The 23962-nt window shown below is 40.6% G+C and overlaps 1 protein-coding gene across 1 annotated transcript; it reads left to right on the top strand.

The window, feature by feature from the left end:
- The first annotated feature begins 3790 nt into the window (after positions 1-3790).
- Positions 3791-9316, top strand: LOC130467357 (uncharacterized). Its single transcript, XM_056835853.1, has 2 exons — positions 3791-4877; positions 5178-9316. Exons 1-2 carry the CDS (start codon positions 3791-3793, stop codon positions 9314-9316), a joined length of 5226 nt encoding a protein of 1741 aa, XP_056691831.1.
- The last annotated feature ends 14646 nt before the right edge of the window (positions 9317-23962 follow it).

Here is a 23962-nt window from a genome sequence, read left to right as displayed (position 1 = left end):
AGCTTGTTTGTACTCAGCTTTTGCTGATTACGTGCTTTGTGTTTTGGTCATGGCCTTTGCCGTAATGACCCTATGATGATCCATCATTTGCATTTGCATTGTTGGGGAGTAGTCTATCAATAACAGGTTTTTAGAGGTGACTTACAAGACAAGTAATTCTCCAACGGTTGGTTGAGGGAGTTTGCTTGCATTATTCTAAACTCTAATTATTATTTTTAGTTTAGACGATAACGCTTTTAATTAGTTAATCGATTTTGTCTTAAAAAATTTTGGTTTGGGCAATTATGGTTCCAACTTGTATGGAGGCCATTAACTATTATTTTTATTTTAAAAGTTAGTTAATTCTACTGCGTAATTCTGGTAATAGCCTTAGCCGTTATCAAGGTGGCGGTAATACTTTAGTAATTCCTTATTTTTAGGTGAAAATGGTTTTATAAAAGCAAGAAATTATTATGGTGTTACATTATTTTGTTATGGATTTGTTCAATCTACGATAATTCTGGTCGATTTAAAAGTGTTTGAATTTGAGATTTTCATTATGATGCGTATTTGTTGTAACTATGTTGAATCTTGGGTTTCATCCAATCTACTGTTTTTGTGATATTTAGGATTTGAATAAGTATATTTTTTAGTTTGTTCTCATCGGTTGTTTTAATTTTCTGCTCTCTTATTTGCGTTGATTTTGATTCCGCTTCAAAGTAAATTTATTTTTATCCTTTGATTGATTTTGTGGTACCTTTATTTTTATATTTTGACTAATTTAGGAAATTAAATGTTGTTTTTTGTGGATCATATTATTATTTGATGATAGTATCCACGAGTTTGCTAATTTAAGGAAATGTTGGCGAAGTTCAAAGAGATAACCTTTGAAAATTTTGACACATTGTTATGAAATTGAACTTATTTAAGGTTTTAGATTAATGTCGTTTATGAGAATGAGGTTATTAAAGAAAGTATATTTTCCCTTCCTTGTTATGGGATGGATGTCTTCAGGTACAAAAATCAAAAAGTTGTTACAAATATTGTCACCATGTATCCAGGTGAACAAAACAGCTACCCTTGCACCGTCTTGAGAATTAGTAGTGATTTACTGATTTTTCTATGAATAGGAAAATATTTATTGTATGAGATTCCTTTTGCTTCAGAGGAAGTTATTTCAAGGATGCAATCGCAGTCTATAGGTTCCTTGAGCATCAACAATTTATCCCAAAATGCTTCATTTTCGAGGATGCATAGATGACAAAGAGCCTCAATCTTGATAGCAACATTGTGATTCTTTGCAAATTTTAGCATGATACTTTTCTTATGATAAAAATTTCTTATGTTTTTTTCCTTTGTCATCCTATACCATTCATAGGCTTATAATATATCTAAAGATCACAAACCTGAACTATATGTCGAGAAGGAAAGAATAATAAGAGCCGGAGGGTTTATCCATGCAGGACGAGTGAATGGCACTCAGAACCTTACTAGAGCAATAGATACTTGAGCTCTTGCCTTTTCCATTTTATTTTATTTTAATTTGTCAGATTTTTTGTTGTTGGGTGTTTTTTAGAATTAACCTGTCAAGTCCTTCGTCCCTTCTTTCTTGGGGAGGGGGGGGGGGGGGGAGGAGGCCGGAGTGCAAGTATTGACGTTTGGGATAAGATGGTTTCCTTTCAGTAAAAGATGAAAACTTAAATTATTGCCTAAGATTAAATAAACAAATAACCCAAAATATTTGATTTTGTTACCGCGACAAACATTGAAGAATAAATCACTAGCTAACTACTTCATGGGTTCCTTTTTTATTGCCCCATATGCCATTTTGAGGTGTTCCTTTAAGTTTTTCCCATACCTTTTAATGTATATTTTTACTCCTTTCTCTCTCTCTCTCTCTCTCTCTCTCTCTCTCTCTCTCTCTCTCTCTCTCTCTCTCTCTCTCTCTCTCTCTCTCTCTCCTCATGTAAACAATTTTCTCAAACAGTGTGCACAACTTTGCCCAAGTCTTAATAAAGTGAAAGTTAGATATGGGAAATTTTTAAGGGACAGAGGGAGTACTACATAGCAAGTGATCACCTACAGAAACAAACAGTTAGTATAGTTAAGTTGGAATCCCTGGAAAAAAGACAAATAGTTTCAAAGATTGTTTTATATTTTACTAGTTTAGTTGGTCGTCTTGGACAGGTGATATGGAGTTTAAGCAAAATAAATTTCTTCCCCCTGAAAAGGAAATTGTAACAGAAAATCCCCATATTAACACGGTTAGTATCTGACTGTAATACATGCATATTTGTATATGGTAGGACACCCAAAGTCACTTCATACTGTTATCTTTGTCCTATGAATTGTTCTACTTTATAGTTACAAGCTTCCTTTCCATTTTGAGTAGGTTGAACTTTGTGATGATGATGATTTTCTGGTGCTAGCTTGTGATGGTGGTAAGCACTTCAAGACTTTCCTTCCTGTGTTGATTTTTAAGAGTTGTGGTTCACATGTTAATATTTTTGTGCCGTTCTGTAGGGTAGTTAGGCATTTAATCTTCCTGCAATTGTAACTAGTTCATGTTTATTTTTTATTTGACCAAATAATTTTAAGTCTAGTTTCAAGCCTGTATTCTCTATTCTCGACCTACTTCTAGTTTCAAGTCTTCAACCTGATGAGGTATAAAATTTAATGTGCAACCCTTTGGTAATTTTGAGAAGTGTACAGTAGATAATGTTTTAGCTTTTGCAATAGGTACATTTGTGTTTTATTTCTTGATTCAGTAACACTCTTTATGTCCATTTTCCGTTCCCTTTAAACTCTTAATATATTATGTAAGGAGTCTCTTAATATATTATGTGAGGAATAATTAATCTGTTGGTTGTTCTAAGGGACTGCATGTCAAGCCCGCAGCTTGTTGATTTTATTCATGAACAATTTAGCAGGGTAAGTCTGGAAATGTTTGGCACAATTGTACATTATATTCCAATTGATGTATTATCCAAAGAACGAAATGATGTACTTTGCAACATTGTGATTCCTTGAAACTTTTAGCATAATACTTTTCTTAATCCAAAGAACAAAATGATGTACTAACACTCTTTTTGCTCTGTCGGGACTGCATGTCAATCCAACAACTTGTTGATTTTATTAATGAACAATTGAGTAGGGTAAGTCTGGGAATGTTTGGCACAATTGTACATTATATTCAAATTGATGTATTATGCAAAGAACAAAATGATTTACTTTGAAACATTGTTGTACGGGGTCATATCCAGAGAGGACAGAACATTAAGGACAGAGCAAACTCTGACACCCAGGACACACCCAAGTCAAAGAAAGACTCTAAGCCCCAAGCCAAGCATACGCAACCCAGGCAGATCAAACCTCCCCAGATCACATATAGAACATAGAGCAGAGCCAGACAAAGCTGCATCAGTCCAAGAAAGGACCCGCAGGCTAAACGACAACGACAAAGAATAAATTACATTGCCGTCATACACGTGGCGGCATCCGAATAGGCCAAAGTACAGAATAGTACGCCTATAAATAGCACCCACATCACTCATGATGGGACACATTCTTACACACGGTACTTGCTCCACCTTCTCTCTATATTCCCTCTCTAAAGACTTCTTATCTATTTGCTGACTTAGGCATCGGAGGGGGTTTCCTCGGTTAAACCCCCGAGGTTAGCTCACGTTTGCTCTGCTTGACAGGGCCAAGGCACTTCGGAACGTCCTCCCAGTTCCATACTCGGAACAAGTGGCGCTAGAATGAGGGGACTTCCCAGACCTTGCTTCTAAAAGACCTACCCTCTCACATAATGACTGAGTCAAGCGAACCGGTAATCCAACAGATAGAACCACCCACCTCAAAAACCAACCAGAAAACCACAAACGTACCCTTGTTCGACATGCCTCAAAGTCTTGGTCCGCCAAGAGAGACACCACAACCCAGAGCTATGGCAACCCCTAGCCAGGGCCAGGGTATCCCAATTCCAACCAGTGCCTCACTAGCACGATTGGGGGCACAGTTCTCACCCGACCAGATGCGCACAGCCATAGAAGTCCTGACCTTCCTTACTCAAACAAGATCACGAGCCCAGGTCTTGAGGACAGCCCCAGAGGTTGAGGTTGAGCAGAGGAGAAAACGTCCCAGACCCCAAAACAGTCCGAACGTTTGGAGGAGGAATCTGCAGCAGGAGATGGAAGGGGCTGACAGCCAAGAATATGAGGCAGAAAGTATCACGCCAAGCAGAGCTCAACCCCGAGCAAGGACCGAACAAGCACCCAGTCAGAGGCACCACTCCGGGTCAAGTATGCCAAATCCCACCCGAGCAATAGTTAAGCCTGATAATTCCCCCTTCTGTGATGAAATACTCTCTGAAAAAATGGAAAAGATAAAAATGCCCACCTGCAAATACTCCGGAAAGTCAGACCCAACAAATCACCTCTCTGCCTTTGGGGGACACATGATGCTATATACCAACACAGACTCTATGTGGTGTAAGGTCTTCCCTTCCACTCTGGAGGGGATAGCACAGAGCTGGTTTGGTAAAATACCCAAAGGCACCATAACCTCTTTCCGGCAGTTAGCTATCTTGTTTCGCACCCAATATGTGGCAAACATTGCCAGAGAAAGGATGACAGGGGAGCTGATGTCAGTCATCCAAGGGCCTCACGAATCTCTGAGGGAATACATATCCAGATTTAATATGGAGGCGTCGAATATACCCAAGTTACAGCAAGAGGTAGCAGTCCTGGCTATGATGACTGGTCTGCGGGATGGAGAATTCAAGAGCTATCTGGGCAGAAAGTCATTCACAACCCTGGCAGAGGTGCTGGGAAAGGCAAATGAATTTATAAAAAGTGAAGAGATTGGCAGAGCAACCTCACGAAGATATGTGGCAAGTGAGAACAATTACGGCAGTCAGAGCAAGAAAGAGCCATACAAAAAATAATACCCAGACAAAAGAGAAAATCAGCAGCCCAGAAAAGATTGGCACGGGCAGGTCAGAGGAAGAGGTAATGAGTTCAAAACCGAAAAGCGGGGCAAGTTTAACGAATACACTCCTTTGGTCGCATCCAGAACCCAGATTTTTGCTATCAGTAAGGAGGATGAGAAATGGCAGAGACCACCGAAAATGTACAACAAATAGAGGGGCACGAAGAAGTACTGTGATTTTCACAAGGATCATGGTCATCTCACAGAGGAGTGCACTCACTTGAAAGATAACATTGAGGACCTGATCCGAAGGGGGTACCTAACACAATTTAAAGCAAAAAGCTTGTATAGCAGGACCTACGAAAACAGGGATGATGATGGTCGATTTGATAACAGAAAGACAGAGCAAAAGCAGAACCACCCAGCAGATCAGAAGAGGTCGAATGATATACTGGTCATAACAGGAGGACCAGTTTACGCCGATACTACAGCCAGCAGTGCTAAGGCCAGTGTGAGCGAATTTAAACACCAGGTTAATTACCATAACTCAGGAAAATGGCCTGCCCCTCCAAAAATCCCACAGTGCACCTTTGCGGAAGATGATTGTAAGGGCATAATTTATCCCCATGATGACCCAATGGTGTTAGCTCTGGATGTGGCTAACAGAAAAATCCATCGAATCCTGATAGACGGAGGCAGCTCTGCAAACATTCTATTCTGGCCAGCTTTCCAAGAGCTGCAGATCGAAGAAAAACACGTAAAACCAGTTAACTACCCAGTAATTGGCTTCACAAGGGCAACGGTGATACCAGAAGGAATAGTCAGCTTACCTGTCCAAATTGGGCAGGGGAAAGATATCAAGGATGTCATGGTTGATTTCATGATAGTGAAAGTACCTGCAGCATACAACGCCATTCTGGGCAGACCATTTATCCATGATGCAGGAGCAGTGGTGTCTACTTATCACCTCACCATGATGTACACAACGAATGATAACAGATCAGCTAAGGTCAAGGGAAATCAAGAGCAGGCCAAGAGATGCTACCACACAGCCCTGAAACAGCCACCCAGACCCCCACCCCTGGCAGAGGCAGAAATTCCCTGGTCCAGAAAGAGAAAGAGAGTAGAGCGTAAAAAAGACGCACTACTGGACATGGAAAATTTTGAGCATCGTGAAGAAGGACTGTTAAAGCCAGCCCCAGCAGAAGGAACAGAGGAGATAGAACTGGAAGAAGGAGTAGAGGAAAGAACAGTCCGAATTGGCACAGATATAGACCTTTCCCTGAGAGTAAATATCATCGGTCTGTTGCGAGAGCACGCGGACATATTTGCTTTCTCTGCTGACGAAATACCAGGGATTGATCCCAGCGTCATGGTCCACAGGTTGAATGTTAACAGAGAAGTCAGGCCAGTAAAACAGAAGAAAAGAACTTTTTCGACAGAGAAAAATGTAGCCATCCAGGAAGAGATCAGCAAACTGCTGGCAGCCAAATTCATGGAAGAGTGTGACTACCCAGAATGGTTGGCTAACGTTGTGATGGTAAAGAAAGCGAATGATCAATGGAGGATGTGTGTAGACTTTGCAGACCTAAACAGGGCTTATCCGAAGGATTGTTACCCGCTACCCAGGATAGATCAACTGGTGGATTCCACCAGCGGGCATGCCCTGCTGAGTTTCATGGATGCCTTTTCGGGTTATCACCAGATCAGTTTGTTAGAATCAGACCGGAAAAAAGCCGCCTTCATTACAGACGCTGGAGTTTACAACTATAGGGCTATGCCGTTTGGTCTAAAGAATGCAGGGGCCACATACCAGAAACTGGTAGATAAAATATTCGCAGGACAAAAAGGCCGAAACGTGGAAGTGTATGTAGATGACTCCATAGTCAAGAGCAAAAAGGAGGCTGATCACATTGAAGATCTGAAGGAAACTTTTGCAACATTGAGGCAATTTGGTATGAAGTTAAACCCAAAAAAATGCGTGTTCGGTGTTAAGTCCGGAAAATTTTTGGGGTTCCTGGTCAGTGAAAGAGGAATTGATGCCAATCCAGAAAAAGTAGAGGCCATACTCAACCTACCAGAACCAAAAAACATACGAGACATCCAGAGGTTGACTGGGAAAATGGCAGCACTCACCAGGTTCATTAGCAAGTCCGCGGATAAGTCCCTTCCTTTTTTCCAGGTGCTAAAGGGAAATAAAACGTTTAAATGGGAAGAAGAGCAAGAGAAAGCATTCAAGGAGGTGAAGAACCACTTGAAAAGCCTCCCAACCATAGCCAGACCAGAAGTGGGGGACATATTGCAGCTATACATCTCTGCCTCCAAGAAAACTGTAGCAGCAGCTCTGGTAGTCGAGAAAGATAAAATCCAGCAGCCAGTTAATTTTGTCAGCCACATCCTCAACCCTGCAGAACAGAGGTACCCCCTTATTGAAAAAATGGCCTTTGCCATCATGATAGCTGCCAGGAAATTGAAACCATACTTTGATGCACATAAAGTGCAAGTGTTAACCAATCAACCTTTAGAAAAGTCATTGCAAAGGTTAGATACCTCTGGTAGACTCCTGAAATGGGCAGTGGAACTCTCAGAATATGACATCGAGTACAAACCCAGAACCGCCATAAAAGCACAGGCACTGGCAGATTTCATAGTGAAGGCATCGTACGAAGAGGAGGAAGAGCCATTGGGGACTTGGCAGATCTCGGTAGACGGCTCCGCGGCAGTCACAGGGTCGGGTGCAGGTATCATAATGGTATCACCAGAAGGCAACGTTTTCGAGTATGCTATAAAATTCAAATTCAAAGCTTCAAACAATGAAGCAGAGTATGAGGCAGCAATTGCAGGAATCCAGATGTGCAAAGCAGCAGATGCTAAGAAAATAGTGCTCAAAACCGATTCACAGCTGGTGGCCAGCCCATATAGAGGTGAATATGAAGCCAGAGAACCGTCTATGCAGAGGTACTTGGCCTTGATGAAAGAGGCAGTAGCCCAGCTAGAAAGCTTTGAGATTCAACTGGTTCCCAGGGCAGAGAAAAATCAAGCAGACGCCTTATCCAAGTTAGCAAGTTCGACGTTACAGAACTTGGAAAGAACAGTGATGGTAGAGGTCCAGGAAGAAAAGAGCATTGACAAAAAGCCTGCAGTTAACTTCATTGACACTGAGCCACAGTGGTATGACAGTATAGTCTCATACAAGCTGGGAAGGGGCCTTCCCACAGCAGAGCAAGAGCAGAAAAAAGTAAAACGAAACGAGCATTGGTTCGTCATTTACCAGGGTAAACTGTACAAGAAATCCTTTTCCTTGCCTCTGCTGAGATGTGTATCAACAGAGGAGTCGCAACGAGTCATTGAGGAAATACACGAGGGAATCTGTGGAAATCACATAGGTGGCAGGACATTAGCCTTGAAAGCTCTCAGAGCAGGATACTATTGGCCAACCATGGTAAGTGATTCTCAAGCATATGTTAAAAAGTGTGACAAGTGCCAAAAATTCGCCCCAGTGATCAACCAGCCCTCTAATGACTTACAGCCAATCATCAACCCCATACCATTCGCCCAGTGGGGAATGGATATCCTGGGACCATTCACAGCAGCAAGTGGAGGAAGAAAATTTATGATCGTGGCAGTTGACTATTTTACTAAGTGGATTGAGGCAGAGCCCACTAAAAGCATAACAGCCAAGCGGATGAAGGACTTCATCTGGAAGAACATTGTGACAAGGTTCGGCATCCCAGAAAGTTTAGTCTTCGATCATGGAACACAGTTCGACTGCACTCCTATAAAGGATTACTGCGCTGAACTAAGAATAAAATTCGCATACGCATCTGTATGCCATCCCCAGAGCAATGGTCAGGAAGAGGCAGCAAATAAACAAATCCTGGGAGCACTGCGAAAGAAGGTAGAAGATTTTAAGGGTGCATGGGCCGACCTTATTCCAGAGATCTTGTGGTCCAACAGGACCACTGAAAACGAAGCAACAGGGGAAAGTCCTTACAAACTAGCTTTTGGGGCTGAGGCGGTCCTGCCTATCGAAGTGGGTCTACCTAGCTTTAGAGTGCAGTACTATGAGGAAGGCACTAATGAGCAGCGTATGAGGGAAGCATTAGATCTCTTACCAGAGGTCAGGCTGCAAGTAGAGCTCAGGTTGGCAGCGAACAAAGAAAAAATGAGCAGGGCATATAACAAGAGGGTAAAGCACAGACCTATGCAAGTGGGGGATCTGGTCCTCAGAAGAACAGCTGCCACTGGAAAGGGAAAGGCAGAAGGAAAATTCACTGCCAACTGGGAAGGACCTTACCAGATCACAAAAGAGGTAGCCCCAGGCTCGTACCATCTAATGAAGATGGAAGGAAGAGAATTGAAGAACAGCTGGAATGCCAACATGCTAAAGAAATACTATGTATAGAAACAAGAAATTAATACTATAACAAGGCAATAGAAGCCAGAGTAGTTCTTTACTTTTGTAATTTTCCACGTTTACAAGCATAGTAAAAATTGGCCCAGCTACCTTCGATAAGAAGAAAACGCGTCAGGTCTCTTAGAAAAGTAAAAGGTGAATGGCTAAAACTCGTACAGAGAAAAAACGCTATCCACAAATAACTTGGTCTGATCAACCAAGTTATTGGGTGAGTTTTTCTCAACGAGATTTAGGCGAAAACACTTCTCGAGTTTTGTCCTGGCCAAAGCCAGGACAATTCAATGATGCGCAGCCCAAAGTAGGCTGGAGTAAATACGAAGACACTTCTTGAGTTTTGTCCTGGCCAAAGCCAGGACAATTCAATGATGCGCAGCCCAAAATAGGCTGGAGTAAATACGAAAACACTTCTTGAGTTTTGTCCTGGCCAAAGCCAGGACAATTCAATGATGCGCAGCCCAAAGTAGGCTGGAGTAAATACGAAAACACTTCTCGAGTTTTATCCTGGCCAAAGCCAGGACAATTCAACAATACGCAGTCCAAAACAGGTTGAAGTGAATATAGAAATACTTCTTGAGTTTTGTCCTGGCCAAAGCCAGAACAATTTAACAAAACGCAGTCCAAAACGGGCTGGAAGAAAATACGGCAATACTCCATAAGCAGTAACACCTCATAAGCTCGGACAAGGCAAGAGCCAAAGTGAAAGTGACAGTGTGCAGCCTAGAATAGGCCAGAACAATCAAACACGCAAAGCAGGTCAAAAGGAAATATGGGGGAAGCAAAACAATAAAAACATAGCAAGTAGAAAAACAAGGTAAAGCGCAACATAAGCACGACGAGCTAACAAACAATGGGGCCGGCGGCTATACCTCAAAAACTTATGCAATGTACAGCCTTACAAAATGGCCACTGTTGATCAAAACTAAAAACGATAAATAGTATTTCCAAGAACAAATTTTTACTCTCCACGCAAGGAGGACAAAACAACTAAAAGAAATAAACTATGCATTGGCTGAGGTAGTGCAAGATGAACATGGGGACAGCCGCCTGTGCCATTATTGCCCAGCATTATCTTCAGCATCAGACAGAGGCAACTCCCCAGGGTGGACATTTTCAACACAATGATCAGGTACCCCATCATCCTCTGGCACCGTACCGCCTGCAGCCAAAGACGCTTGCTCGGCCTCCCTCTTCTTTTCTCAGAAGCTCAACATGGAGCCCAGCCAACCAAGCAGCTTCGATAGGAGACCAGTCAAGATCAGGATGCTTCTCTTGCACTATTAGCGAAGCAGCCTTCCAACCGCCATCATAGCTCTGAGTGCGTAGAGCATACTGCTCATCTGACCGACGGAAGTCGCGAACGGCAGCCGCAAGTTGATCTTCGATGGAGTTCTGCAGTTGGGCCATTTCATTGTCATGAGATTGCTCAACAGAGAGAAAATCCTGCTGAAGAGTCTCAACTTTCTGCTGCTCGGTAACCAGATCAATTTGGGCCTGGGAAAAGTTAGTCTGCAGCTGATCACGCTCTTCAGTAACAAGCTTCAATTGATCATTGGCCGAAGTGAGACAGGTCGAAGATAGCTCCAGATCATCAGTTAGCTCCTCAATTCTCTTCTTTTGGGCCTCTATATGAGCAACGTTGGCAGCAAGTCGTTTCTGGTAAACTATGAAAACTTCTGTCAACTCACGAACAGCGTTGCCACTCTAAGAACATAGAAAAAGAGGCAAGCATTGTAAGTAAGTGCATAGCAAAAGAAACGAACCAATGTACCAAAGGAGAAGAGAAATAAACCAAGTATACCTCCATGACCTTCTGACAAGCATTCGCCCCAGGGGTGTACAAACGCTCCTTGGGCAAGTCGCTGGGTAACTGCAGGCCTCTCAACATCCTCAGGGCAAGTGTCTCGCCTTTCTCAGGGTAGTTCCCATATAAGCTTTCTGATTCTGATACGTCCCAGCGCGGAACAAAAGTACGTTCCGAAGCAGAAGGACCGGAGAAGATAGCAGCCAGCTCAGGGTCGGCCTGGGGACGAATGTCGAGAAATTCTTTCTCAACAAACTCCTTATGCCGACCTGTGATATGTAGGTCAAGATCATCAGCAGCCAGATCGTTTCCTTGAAGCTCTTGCTCCAAAAACTGTCGAAGGGAACTACCAGAGTTGTTGCTGCGATGGGGATCAGCCACAGAAGGGGAGGCTCGGAGCAGCTCAGCCCCACCATCAAGCCTGGGTTGTTTCCCAGGACGCTGAACAAAAGGCGGCTCTTCAGCTTCGATGTCCACAGGATCGGACGCAGAGCCCGAACGACCTGGCTGGTCACATACCTCATCAGCCACTTCCCCAAAGTCATGACCTGCATTCTCCATTGGAGCTTCGAGCCCATCCTCGAAATCAGCTCGGTCACGACGAGAGCCTGACAGGGCACCGCGATGGGAAGCCCCGCGAGAGGTCTGCCCTCGACGAATAGGAGTGCTCACAGAGCCAGTGGGTGTAGAGGAAACCACCCGGGACACTCTAGGAACGATCCCAGAACCGCCACCCCGACCAGATCGGCGAGTAGAACTTCTCCGGCTGCCCTCTATCTGGTCAGCCAAAATTTGATACCCATTCGCAGTGGGATCGGGGGGAGCAGCGCAGATGAAGGAACCATCAGCCCGAACACCCACTCAAGGTTCAAGAATCGACGACCTGGAAATAAAAAAAAAAAAACGTAAGGAAGAGAAAAACAACCCGCACAAAGAGAAAATAAAGCACGAAGTGAGAAAGTAACACAGAACTAACCTTGAGGGTGAGTAGAACAAAGAAACATAGCGGACAACACGTCATTCCGCAGAACATAACTTGAATGCGGAAGCCAAACACGAGGCAACCGCCCAACCTCTTTACAAGCAGCATTAAACTTCGGCTCGGATGAAAAATGCTCAAAAGCCCTCTCCTCCAGGACAGCACCATCTACAATCTCGACTCCCTCTAGTCGAGTCCGAGGCCGAACAAAACCCCGAGCAACAGGAAAGTCAGCAGGGACAGCGAGCCAATAAAACCTATCCTTCCACTCCTTTTGACCGGTAGGCATCCCATGGCAGGTCAATCTTCCACGATTGCAATAGATGGAAAACCAACCAATCTTGTTCCCAGTACCATTGTTGCGCAGATGATGGACTCGCTTACAGAGAGAAAGGGTCTCAGGGAACTCCAAAAACCGACAGACCCAAATATAGCTGATCAAAGTACGTACAGCGAAGGGGTGGAGCTGAGCTAAGCAAACATTAAACGCGCGAAGAATCTTCACCAAGGTAGGATCCAGAGGAAATCGCAAACCAAAGTCCAGACTATAGGCATAAACGCCTATGCATCCCTCTGGTGGATGAGTGATCCGAGCATCGTCGTCTGGCACGATAAGTCGATAACCATCAGGCAGACCATAAAACTCTTTACCAACAACAGCGTGATTCTCTTTTCGCGCATCATCAGTCCACTTAACATTCAGCTTCGCGTGTAAGGGACCAAAAGCAGAGGCCTCAGAAAGGAAGGGCGTCGAATCCCCAGGAACGACATTCTCTTCCACGTAGTTTGGAAAAGGCCTCATCTCGTTTACCTGGACCAAAATATCTCCCCCACCAGCTTGCTCATCCACAGAAATAGTGACATGGTCAGCCATCATAGAACGAAAAATAGATTCCCGGCGTCTGTAAACACGTAAAGACAGTTCAGACTCATTAGCTTCAGCAAGCTGCTCAAAATCATCTAACCAGGCCTGTTCAGACAGAGGCTGAACATCAAGCCCTGGGGGGACATTGGACGGCGGATTTATCCTAACTATCCGCGACAGATAGTCATGGCGCATCTCCCTAAGAGTTTGACGAAAAGATGGGGACAGGTCGGCTGTAGAGTCAAGACGCCCAGAATCACCCGCATCTGGGGAGGGCGACTCCTCCCCAGAGGATTCATCGTCAGAGGACAAAGGAATCACAGCAGGCACAGAGCGAGACAAAACATCATGCATGGATTTGGTTATGTGCTCAGCAAAAGCTCGAGTCTCCTCATCAGAAGATAAAGAGACAGAGGAGGGAGAAGAGGTAACATAGGAAGCAGAGGAAACGCTTTTAGCGTCTGAGCTACTAAGGTTTTGGCTATCAGATGCATCAGACATTGTGAACTTAAAGTCACAGGAAAAGGGAAAAGGGCACAAAGGTAAATAACACAAAAAAAAAGCTACTCAACAATGGCTGAAGTTGAAAAACGACTCAACAATGGCGAAAAATACCAGAAATTGAAACCCAAAAAACCTCTAGAAACACTAAATTCAAGCAAACAACAAACGAAAGTTACACAAAAGAATCGGAAAAACAACAAAAGATAGAAACTTACCGGAAAAGGAAGATAAGGTTAGAATCAAAAGGAACACGGCGACGGAAACCTCCCTTCGCGAAATGGCAAATGAAAACACGAAGGGCAAATGACCACCACAAGCAGCGAAAACACTAGCAATTGACCAGAAAAGTGACGAAAAACACAGAAATGAGCAAAAGATCGAATTTTGAGAAGACTTTTGCAAATAGTAAGCAACGGAGAATGAGAGCACTCGAGTATTTTCTTCAGAAACACCAAGGAGAGAGAAAGTAAGAAATGAAGATGAAGAAGGAAGGAAGTTACCTTTTTTTTTAAGAAGCCAAAGAAGAACGGCTAGGATGCGAGCAACGACACAGTTGCACAAGCAGGATGAAGGACACGTGTAGACCTCAGTTCAACTGAACTCAAGCATGACGAAGGACGGTCCAGATTGAGCGACGATTCCAATTGACTCTTCAGATGGGCAACGCGTGGCACAAGGAAAAGCCGGTTAAAATCCCCAAAGATTTCTTACCATTTTACCCCAAAGAAAGCCCGCCCAAAAAAAAAAAAAAAAAAAAAAAAAAGCAGACCTTATTCGAGAAATTAGATCTACTCTTGAGGGACTGGTAGCAAGAGAATACATAACCAGGACAAAAGCAAAAAGCCAACAAAACAAGCATTACAGCCCCAAAGAGGCCAGATCAAGAACAGAAGAGCAGACCTGACTTAAAAAGTCAGATCTACTCTTGAGGGACTAGTTGTACGGGGTCATATCCAGAGAGGACAGAACATTAATGACAGAGCAAACTCTGACACCCAGGACACACCCAAGTCAAAGAAAGACTCTAAGCCCCAAGCCAAGCATACGCAACCCAGGCAGATCAAACCTCCCCATATCACATATAGGACATAGAGCAGAGCCAGACAAAGCTGCATCAGTCCAAGAAAGGACCCGCAGGCTAAACGACAACGACAAAGAATAAAGCACATCGCCGTCATACACGTGGCGGCATCCGAATAGGCCAAAGTACAGAATAGTACGCCTATAAATAGCACCCACATCACTCATGATGGGACACATTCTTACACACGGTACTTGCTCCACCTTCTCTCTATATTCCCTCTCTAAAGACTTCTTATCTATTTGCTGACTTAGGCATCGGAGGGGGTTTCCTCGGTTAAACCCCCGAGGTTAGCTCACGTTTGCTCTGCTTGACAGGGCCAAGGCACTTCGGAACGTCCTCCCAGTTCCATACTCGGAACAATTGTGATTCTTTGCAACTTTTAGCATAATACTATTCTTAATCCAAAGAACAAAATGATGTACTAACACTCCCTTTGCCCTGCCAACTGAAGAGAAACTGGCCTTGTTCCTAAATCTTTATAATGCTATGGTCATACTTGCCATGATAATGAGAAGATATCCAAAAGGGATGCTTGAGAGGAAATCCTTTGCTACAGGATTCCAGTACCTAGTTGGAGGATGTTCATATTCTCTCAGTGCAATTAGAAATGGTGTACTCATAATCAACCAAAGGCCTCCATATGCTTTGCTCAAACCTTTCGGTGCTGGGGATAACCGCCTTCATGTAAAAAATAAATGTATTTTTTATCTTCATCCAGGAACGTTTGAGCAATCATCATCCATCTTTGGAGATATCAAACTGCTGCCTGAGCCTTTGCGCTTCCGGTGTTTAATTTTTCATTGAGTCCAATCTTGATTGTTTCTAAATGTTTTCTTCTGGCAATGAAATGTTCTGTATTTTTGTTGTTAACTATTTTGTTGGTCTGTAATTTATTGTTAATTTAAATAATTTGGGTATCAATTTGATCTCATCTCTTGCGTACCGTCCCAAACAAACTATAGTTATTTTTCATTGTCAGTGAAATTTAAAGGATTTTGAAATGGGTACGTGTGTGAAGATCAAGTGAATGATATGAACTTTAAATTGCATCTAGAGCTGAAAGGGTCTCTGAGTGTGCTTTGCAATGACCCTAAATCAACCCTCCAGCTATCCACAGTTGAAGTTGGAGAAGTGATTAAGATAATGTGTTAATCTGCCTTGTGCTTTTTTCTGTTCAATCTTTGTTACTGCTTTTTGGATTAAATGCTTTTTAATTTTGTTTGACTATGCTCTGTGGTCTAATTAGAGTAGAAATTTTGTCATTCTTCCTCACATTTAAGTAAAAAAAGGTCATATCATTTTAGGCATGTGGTTTAACACACATTTTTAAAATGAATTGTAGGGATATGGTTCAGATTCTAACCTTTTTAACTACTACTTTGTCCAGAACTAAATTGGATTAATTTGTTGTACAATAAGAGTATGACATGAACTGAACTGACTAAATTACCCATCAACTTAAATGCTAATGCTTCATGAAGTTTGCAATACTAAGTTTTGTGTGGAATTTAGATTTCACTCTGATTGGATAAGATCTTATCTGTGTAATGATAAAAGACTTACAAGGAACTTCATCTAACTGTTGAACTTATTCCTTTCGTATAATGATGTTTCAGCATCATGGGGATTGTTTGTTATTTATTAGATTTTTTTACTAATTATTTTTGTTCCCTAATGTACAGGGAACACAAATTTCTTGATTGAACTAGAAATTCTAGCATAATGGCCAGTGTTTTCAGTTATCAGTCTTCTTTTGTTGGCAGCTAAGACGTGCAAAACATGCAAAACAGAAGCTTAAGTGGTACAAAGTAGCATCCAAAAAAATCAAAATATGGAAGCATATACACTAAGCTATGACTCTAAGAGATTTGAAGAGGTTTTTAAATTTAACAAGTGTTGCAAAAGAATTTTTTTATTTTTTTTACGGGTGTCAAAAGAAATTGGTAGATGGAATAAATTGTTGTAGACATTTGAACGTTTTGTATTGTAAGATTTAAAAAGGTATTGGCTTGTGTATTTAGCCTATTGATTTGAGCTAGATTTATCTAATAATTATTTTCGTTGCTCTTTAACAAAATTGTGATGCAAATGGAACTTTAACTATTTTGAAAAAAATCATTTGCGTCGCAGATTAAGCTTAAACTGCGACGCAAATGACTTTTCAGCATGGTGCGCCCCAAAAAGTCATTTGCCTCGTAGTTTAAGCTAATCTGCGATGCAAATGACTGTTATTTGCGTCGCACTTTTGACTTTAGTAATTTGCGTCGCAGCCAGTTGCATTGGTGCGACGCTAATTAATGGGCTTAATTAATGACTGGCGCAAATGAATATTTTTTCACAAGTGTACTTCCAAAGAGTTCTCGATTCGTTATTTGTCTCGAATCTCTTCGAGGTCTATTTTTCTCCCACTTGTCATTTCAGAAATGTGATTTATTTCCAAAAAGACACTGTCACGAGCAACGAATACTTTGTTCTATGACTTGTTGTAGAAATAATACCCCTTAGTTTCTTTTGGATACCCAACGAAGAAACATTTGTCAGATTTAGGTGCTAGCTTGTCCGAAATTAATCGCTTGACATATATTTCGCAACCCCAAATCTTAAGAAAATTACTTTGGCGGTTTTCCAGTCCATAAATCATATGGAGTCTTTTCAACAGCTATAGACGGTGCACGATTCAGTGTGAGTGATGCTATTTGCAACGAATGTCCCCAAAATGGTAAACAAAGCTCGACTTGACCCATCATTGACCTGACCCTATCGAGTAAGATCTGGTTTCTCCGTTCTTACACACCATTCACTAGTGGAAAAAGGCTTATTTGCATCCCCGCATTTGCCACGCCATTCTGAACATGTGATGCAAATAACAAATTTTAGCATAAAATTTACTCATTTGCGTCGCAGCTTTGTTAAACTGCGAGGCAAATGACTCTAGGATGCCCCCCCAGAGTCATTTGCATCGCAGATTTACAAAGCTGCGAGGCAAATGACTCAATCAAGTGCATCGCAGATTTACAAATCTGCGTGGCAAATGAATCTAGGATGCTCCTAGAGTCATTTGCCACGCAGATTTGTAAATCTGCGATGCAATGCGTGTCCACCTAGGAATGTACTTTCTCGCTTTGACCGAGCACACCACACCAACACCGCAAACTTTCCGCCTCTTCTATCTTTCTCTCTCATCTATTCTTTTAGAATCTCCGTTGTTGGTACTCCAACACCTCTTCATCTCTCCTCCAACAACACAATATCAACCTTATTTTTCGACATCTCCTCTCACCAAAGTTGTCACAAATATAGTCAATTGGGTTTCTCTGAAAATTCAAGATCTGCGATGTCAAGAAGAGGCAAACCCTAGGTGTCGGCGCCGCGAAGAAGGCTAAGAAACATGCCGAACTGCCGCGAAAAAGGCTAAGAAACGCCGAATACGCCGAACTGCCTCTAAGAAACATGCTAAACTACCGCGAAGAGGCAAACCCTAGGTGTCGGCGCCGCGAAAATGTCAATACGATTGGTTTGCATTTTCCGGCGGGTCATATTGCTTGGTTTTTGAAGGGTAAGAAACACGCTGGGTCATATTGCTTGATTTCCAAATTCAATTAGTTTTGCACATTTTAAAAAAAATCTTATGAATCTAGGGTTTAATTATTTTGGTTAATGTGTGAATTTGAGTATCTTTTTGCCCAATTGTTTGGATTGTTAATTTGAGTATCTTGATTTCCATGTTCAATTAATTTTCTCTGGTTTTTTTCATTTGAATTTAGGGTTTAGTTATGTTCGTTAGTTTGTGAATTCAAGTATTTTTTTTTCAATTTTTTACGAGTTTCGCTTTGAATTTGATGATAAATTAAGTGATTGATTTGAATTTGATGATAAATTAAGTGTTGAATTGAATTTGATGTAATGTGACCTTTTTAGGATTTTGATTTCAGATGTTGTAGTTTGTTATTGATTATGTCGAATCTGTTTAGGATTTTGATTTTGATTTTAGGATTTTGATTTCAGATGAATCTAAATTTTGATTGTTTGAACCCTAGATTTTGATTTTGATTTTAGGATTTTGATTATGTCGAACTCTTAAAAGAGATTCATTAACTAGCTAAGACAGTATCATGAAACATATAGTCCATCCAGTTGAAAAAATTCAGTAAGATTTACCTTTGGATTTTTTTCTTTGTCTACCATGATTGCTAGGCAACCCTGCAGTAGAAGCAAGAACTTAATAGACACACATTTGTACATCGATAAGCTTGATGCATGACCAGTGTCTACCATGATTAACTAGCTTAGTTTTCTCAGCAAGACTGTCTTGTTCTTGCAGCAACAGGGTCTGGTATTTATTTTCTGATTCTTATTCTCCCTTTTCTGTGCATTTCTTCTTGAATCCTTTGTACAATGTATATACTGTGTCAATGTTTTTGAGGCTTTAATGTTTCTACAGGGAAATCTCTGTGCTTTCAGCTACCTGCGCTTTTGACAGGGAAGGTCGTGGTCGTGATTTCTCCATTGATAAGCTTGATGCATGACCAGTGCTTAAAGCTATCAAAACATGGCATCTCTGCATGTTTCCTTGGATCAGGACAACCAGATAACACCGTTGAGAAGAAAGCAATGAACGGCATGTATTCCGTTGTATACGTTTGCCTCGAAACACTGCTTAGGTGAACACATTTGTACATCATCTGGTATTGCTTGTAGTTTGAATTGTTTCTTATGTTTGAAATGTTCAGTTGCTTATCCAATGATACATGTTTTTCACATTGCCATTTTGTGCATACAATAAATAACAGCTCGTGTGTTTGATTATTGTGAGGTCTAAGTTCAAATTTTAATGTTCTGTTGTTGATTCCCCAATTCTTGCTAGCGTTTATTACTTTTTCTGAAATGTTCCCATATAATTGAGGTTTAATTATTGTTTCCTTATATGAATATAATTGTTCTGAATGCAATTCAAACTGCAAATGGTAGCAAGACTAGCAGACTATTATACCTCCTGTTGAGAGTAGGTTTGGGGTTATGCAACTCTAATGTTTTTCTTTTCTTAATAAGGGTGAATATGTATTGCCTTTGTTGCTAAGAATGTGATTGTTCTGCTATTTTTGTTTGTTTTCTTTGGGCTGATTACATTATGAGCAATGTCGATATTTAGCTAGTTTATTGTAATATTTACTTAAACTTTTATGTTTAAAGTGTAGTTAGGTTATCAACATGTTGGTTGATCTATGGTGAATTTGCCTTTTATTGGGTTGTAAACTGTTTTGACAGGTATATATTAATGTATTATAACATTCCCGGTATTGGGGAGGGTCAAATTACAAAGGAAATATTGTCAAAATTTTCACCTAGTTTACTTTTATTTTTATGCTCTGAATATACTAGTACTGAAAGCTGCTTATTTTATTTAATCTATGGATTAAATAAAATCAGCAGCTCATTTTTTTTAGAATATCCAAAAGTCATTTGCGTCGCACTTTAGCTAATCTGCGACGCAAATGACATTTTTTTTAACATATTGAAAAGTCATTTGCGTCGCACATTTAGCTAATGTGCGTTGCAAATGACATTTTTTTTAACATATTGAAAAGTCATTTGCGTCGCACATTTAGCTAATGTGCGTTGCAAATGACATTTTTTTTAACATATTGAAAAGTCATTTGCGTCGCACATTTAGCTAATGTGCGTTGCAAATGACTTTTCAGCACCATGCCTGAAAAGTTATTTGCGTCGCACATTAGCTAATTGTGCGACGCAAATAAGGTTCATTTGCGTCGCACAAATGTGCGACGCAAATGACTTTTAGTGATTTGCGTCGAGAGCTTTTGCCACGCACGATGTGCGACGCAAATGTGCTTAAAAGTGCGATGCAAATGACCCTTTTTCCACTAGTGATTCCATTGAGATCTCCAAGGAGGAAGAACATGAGAGAGAGAGAGAGAGAGAGAGAGAGAGAGAGAGAGAGAGAGAGAGAGAGAGAGAGATAGAGAAAAGCAGTTGAAGGATGGTGTTTTTTCTGAACTGTTGAATGGGTTGATCCGTATAGGGAATTAGGTATGGGTAATGGCCCCCAAAGAGAAAATAAGGGCACAATGGTAAACTCATGCTAACGGCGACTTAACGTCCGTTAACTCTGAGGGCATTTAATGGTATTATACGGATTGTGGAAGGCATTTTATGTGTTATCCAAACTTGATGGGCGTTTGGTGAATTATGACAAAATTCGGGGGTATTTCATGAAAAATCGTACTCCGTAATATTTATTACATTTGTACGTGGTATAAAATATATATTATTCCTATTATTTTAAGAATATATATGCATGCGCGCCAAAACAAGTGAAGTACGATGTTCGAGCCGAGTTAAACTTACTCCGTATTTATTAATCTAATTTAAAAATTATGTTCAAGCTCGTTTGTTTATTTAACGGAATAACTTTGACAAAATTTTGATAGAACTTGCTCACGAGATGTTCGCGGAAATATCGACTCATTGACAATCCAAAAACAAAGTATAAAAGTGCTCATAATAATAATAATAATAATAATAATAATAACACTACAAGAATTTCTATCTTTAACGACAACCTAATTACGACGGGTAAAAAATCCCGTTACAAAAGTCTTTTGCAACGGGGCTAACAACCAAACAATGACGGGAATAACTGTCGCAAATGTCTTTTACGACGGGTTTACGATGGATTTACGACGGGATTTTCTATTAACGGCGGCCCTTTTATGACGGGTTCGTGACAGGAAATCTCGTCGTTAATCAACGATTATTGGCCTTTCGCGACGGGATTTTTCGTCATTAATAATACAATTTCTTGTAGTGTAATAATAATAATAATAATAATAATAATAATAATAATAATAATAATAATAATAATAATAATAATAATAATAAGGATGCTGTAGCGTTGCTGAAGCGGATTCAGAAGTTTGCTATGACTCAGGACATTGGGGCTCGTACTGCCGCTCATATTTTCACCAGGATAGGCTTATTTATAGCTAGATGAGTGGGGGCCCAGATTGTACCTCGTCTTCCTACTAACTATTTGTAAATTATTTGACTTTGTTAGCTTTTGATTAATAATAATAATAATAATAATAATAATAATAATAATAATAATAATAATAAAGAAATATTTGTTATTCAGGCATCGTAGAGAATAACATATAAGTAACCAAATTCAAAATACAGAAACACTCTCAAGTCTCAATGAAGGAATAAATCAAATACAGAAATTAAACATGCATGATAAAAAAGTTATATTTGGAAGATAAGTAGTGATCATTAAACCTTCTTGAACTTGACTCTAAGAGGTGATGGAGTACCAACAACCAATCGCCATGTGCCATCTGGCTGAATAAAAACACCCACATTTCCGGCATCTCCGCAAGTGTCCTGATTGGTGTTAGGGCAAAAAACCAACTTATAATCAAAATTGAATCTTGGGAAAAACCTCTCAATTTTGAACCAACTCTTTATTGCGTTAGGACCCCCATATCCATTTGAACCTCCTAGGGTCATGAATTGGGTTTCGTTCCCATTACCAGGCTTCAATGTCCATGTGGATTGCTTGCATCCGGTACTGGCGGCAAAGATAATGTTCATGTTTGTTGAGAATGTGATAATGTTGCTTGAACCTGGCGTGATGGGGTTGAACGTTACAGGTACGCCTACAGCTGCTGTATTATTATCCTGGACAACGTATAAAGGGCATTTTTCATAGGTGTCTTTGGGTGCTGTTGTTATGCCACCACCTCGGCGTTGGACCACCGGGAGGATGTAGTATTTTTCACCACTTATAACTGGTTGAGCTGTCGTATCAAATATGTTTACTACGGGAGCTGGTGGTGGTGGTGGTGGTGAAGGGACTGTCTCGTGCTCGTGCTCGTGGTCATGGTCATGATCTTCTTCCACTGCTGGTGGTGGTGGAGGGATTGTGTTAACTGGTGGTGGGGGTGGTAGAGGTACTGTTGTCATTGGTGGTGGTGGTGGTGTGCCATGATCATGACCTTCGTGATCATCGTGGGTGTCTTGAGCTATAACAGTTGTAATTGAGAGGAACAGCAAGAGGAGGAATGAGGAAAGTATAGGGTTAGCCATTTTTGTGAAATACGGAGTATTAGTGAGTTTTAGAGAGAGAGCTAGCTAGATTGATGATGACAAGTATAACAAGTCTTACTATTTATAGGAAACAGAAATGTAAGTTGACTTTTTGTTATGAGTTGTAGTTTATGTTGTACTTGTTAATTAAGTGGTACTTAGTGGAGGGCATTAACCTTGGTTACCCCTTATCTAAACAACATTTATTCTATATGTGCTCATTATGTCAACACAGTGTTCATTTGTTTGTCTTGACTTTGTACTTACAATTTGGATTTAGGCCTTTGTTAGTGGCACCCAATAACTAACAAATGTTTCTAAATCATCTTATTTCCTAATGATGTCGACACATAACTAATAACATGAATAATTAGAACGAGTTTATTTGTAATAATGTCGTGGTGACACCAATTACTGTCTTAAAGTCGAATTTACCCTGCTCAATTCACTCGGATTCGTAATAACTAACCCCGTGGATGCACGACTCCAACTCTTCGGTGTACGGCGAAAAATCAGATCGAGAACACCCTTAAGCGTGCAATGCCCAGAACAATTGTCGATTTGTGTTTTCATTTTCGGAGAAGATGAAGAGATTATTTTTCTGTGTGTATTCTTTTTTTTTTTGGAAGGAAGGTGAAAATATATAGGGAAAAGCGACTAAGTAAAAAACGGAAGCAATCAGTTAGTCTTTGATTGTCCTTGTAACTTAAGCACCAAATTAGAAAAAAAAATATCTTTGACGGAAACAAAATCGTCAAAGCAATCAATTACATAAACGGAAGCAATCAATTAGTCCTTGATTGCCCCTTGTAACTGAAGCAACAAATTAGAAAAAAAAATATCTTTGACGGAAACAAAATCGTCAAAGCAAACAATTAGCCGTTACGTAAATCACACATTGATTATACGAGCAAAAATTATATCTAGTACTCGCTACGTTTCTTTTTGTTTGATACGTATTTCTTTTAGGGTGTTTCACAATGTTTGTTACGTGGGAGAATCTTTCCTTTTATAAATTTATTATGTTGGCATTTTTTGTGCCAGCTTTTAATTTTAATTGGTCCAATTTTTTCAACTCAATAAATTTCTTTACAATTTTCAAGTATGTTAAGTTAGCAGTCTTTGTGCTTTTCTATTATTGGTTCATTTTGATAAACAAAACAATCTTATTGGTTGTTGTAATTATTAGTGGATTGAGGTTTTACTTGGGTTTATTTTTTTTAATAAAAAAGAAAAAGAATATTTATTATACGTTAATAAACGTGCAAAAGTCCAAACGTAACTTGTTAGGTTAT

Source organism: Spinacia oleracea, chromosome 2, assembly GCF_020520425.1.
Source record: "Spinacia oleracea cultivar Varoflay chromosome 2, BTI_SOV_V1, whole genome shotgun sequence".
In the NCBI taxonomy this organism is placed as follows: Eukaryota; Viridiplantae; Streptophyta; class Magnoliopsida; order Caryophyllales; family Amaranthaceae; genus Spinacia; species Spinacia oleracea.
This window is presented reverse-complemented; position numbering and strand designations above follow the sequence as displayed.

Coding starts and splice junctions, on each gene's coding strand:
- LOC130467357 (XM_056835853.1), top strand. CDS start 3,791: ATGACTGAGTCAAGCGAACCGGTAATCCAACAGATAGAACCACCCACC. Junction 4,878..5,177: donor CTCACGAAGATATGTGGCAA/GTGAGAACAATT, acceptor GTCATCTCACAG/AGGAGTGCACTCACTTGAAA.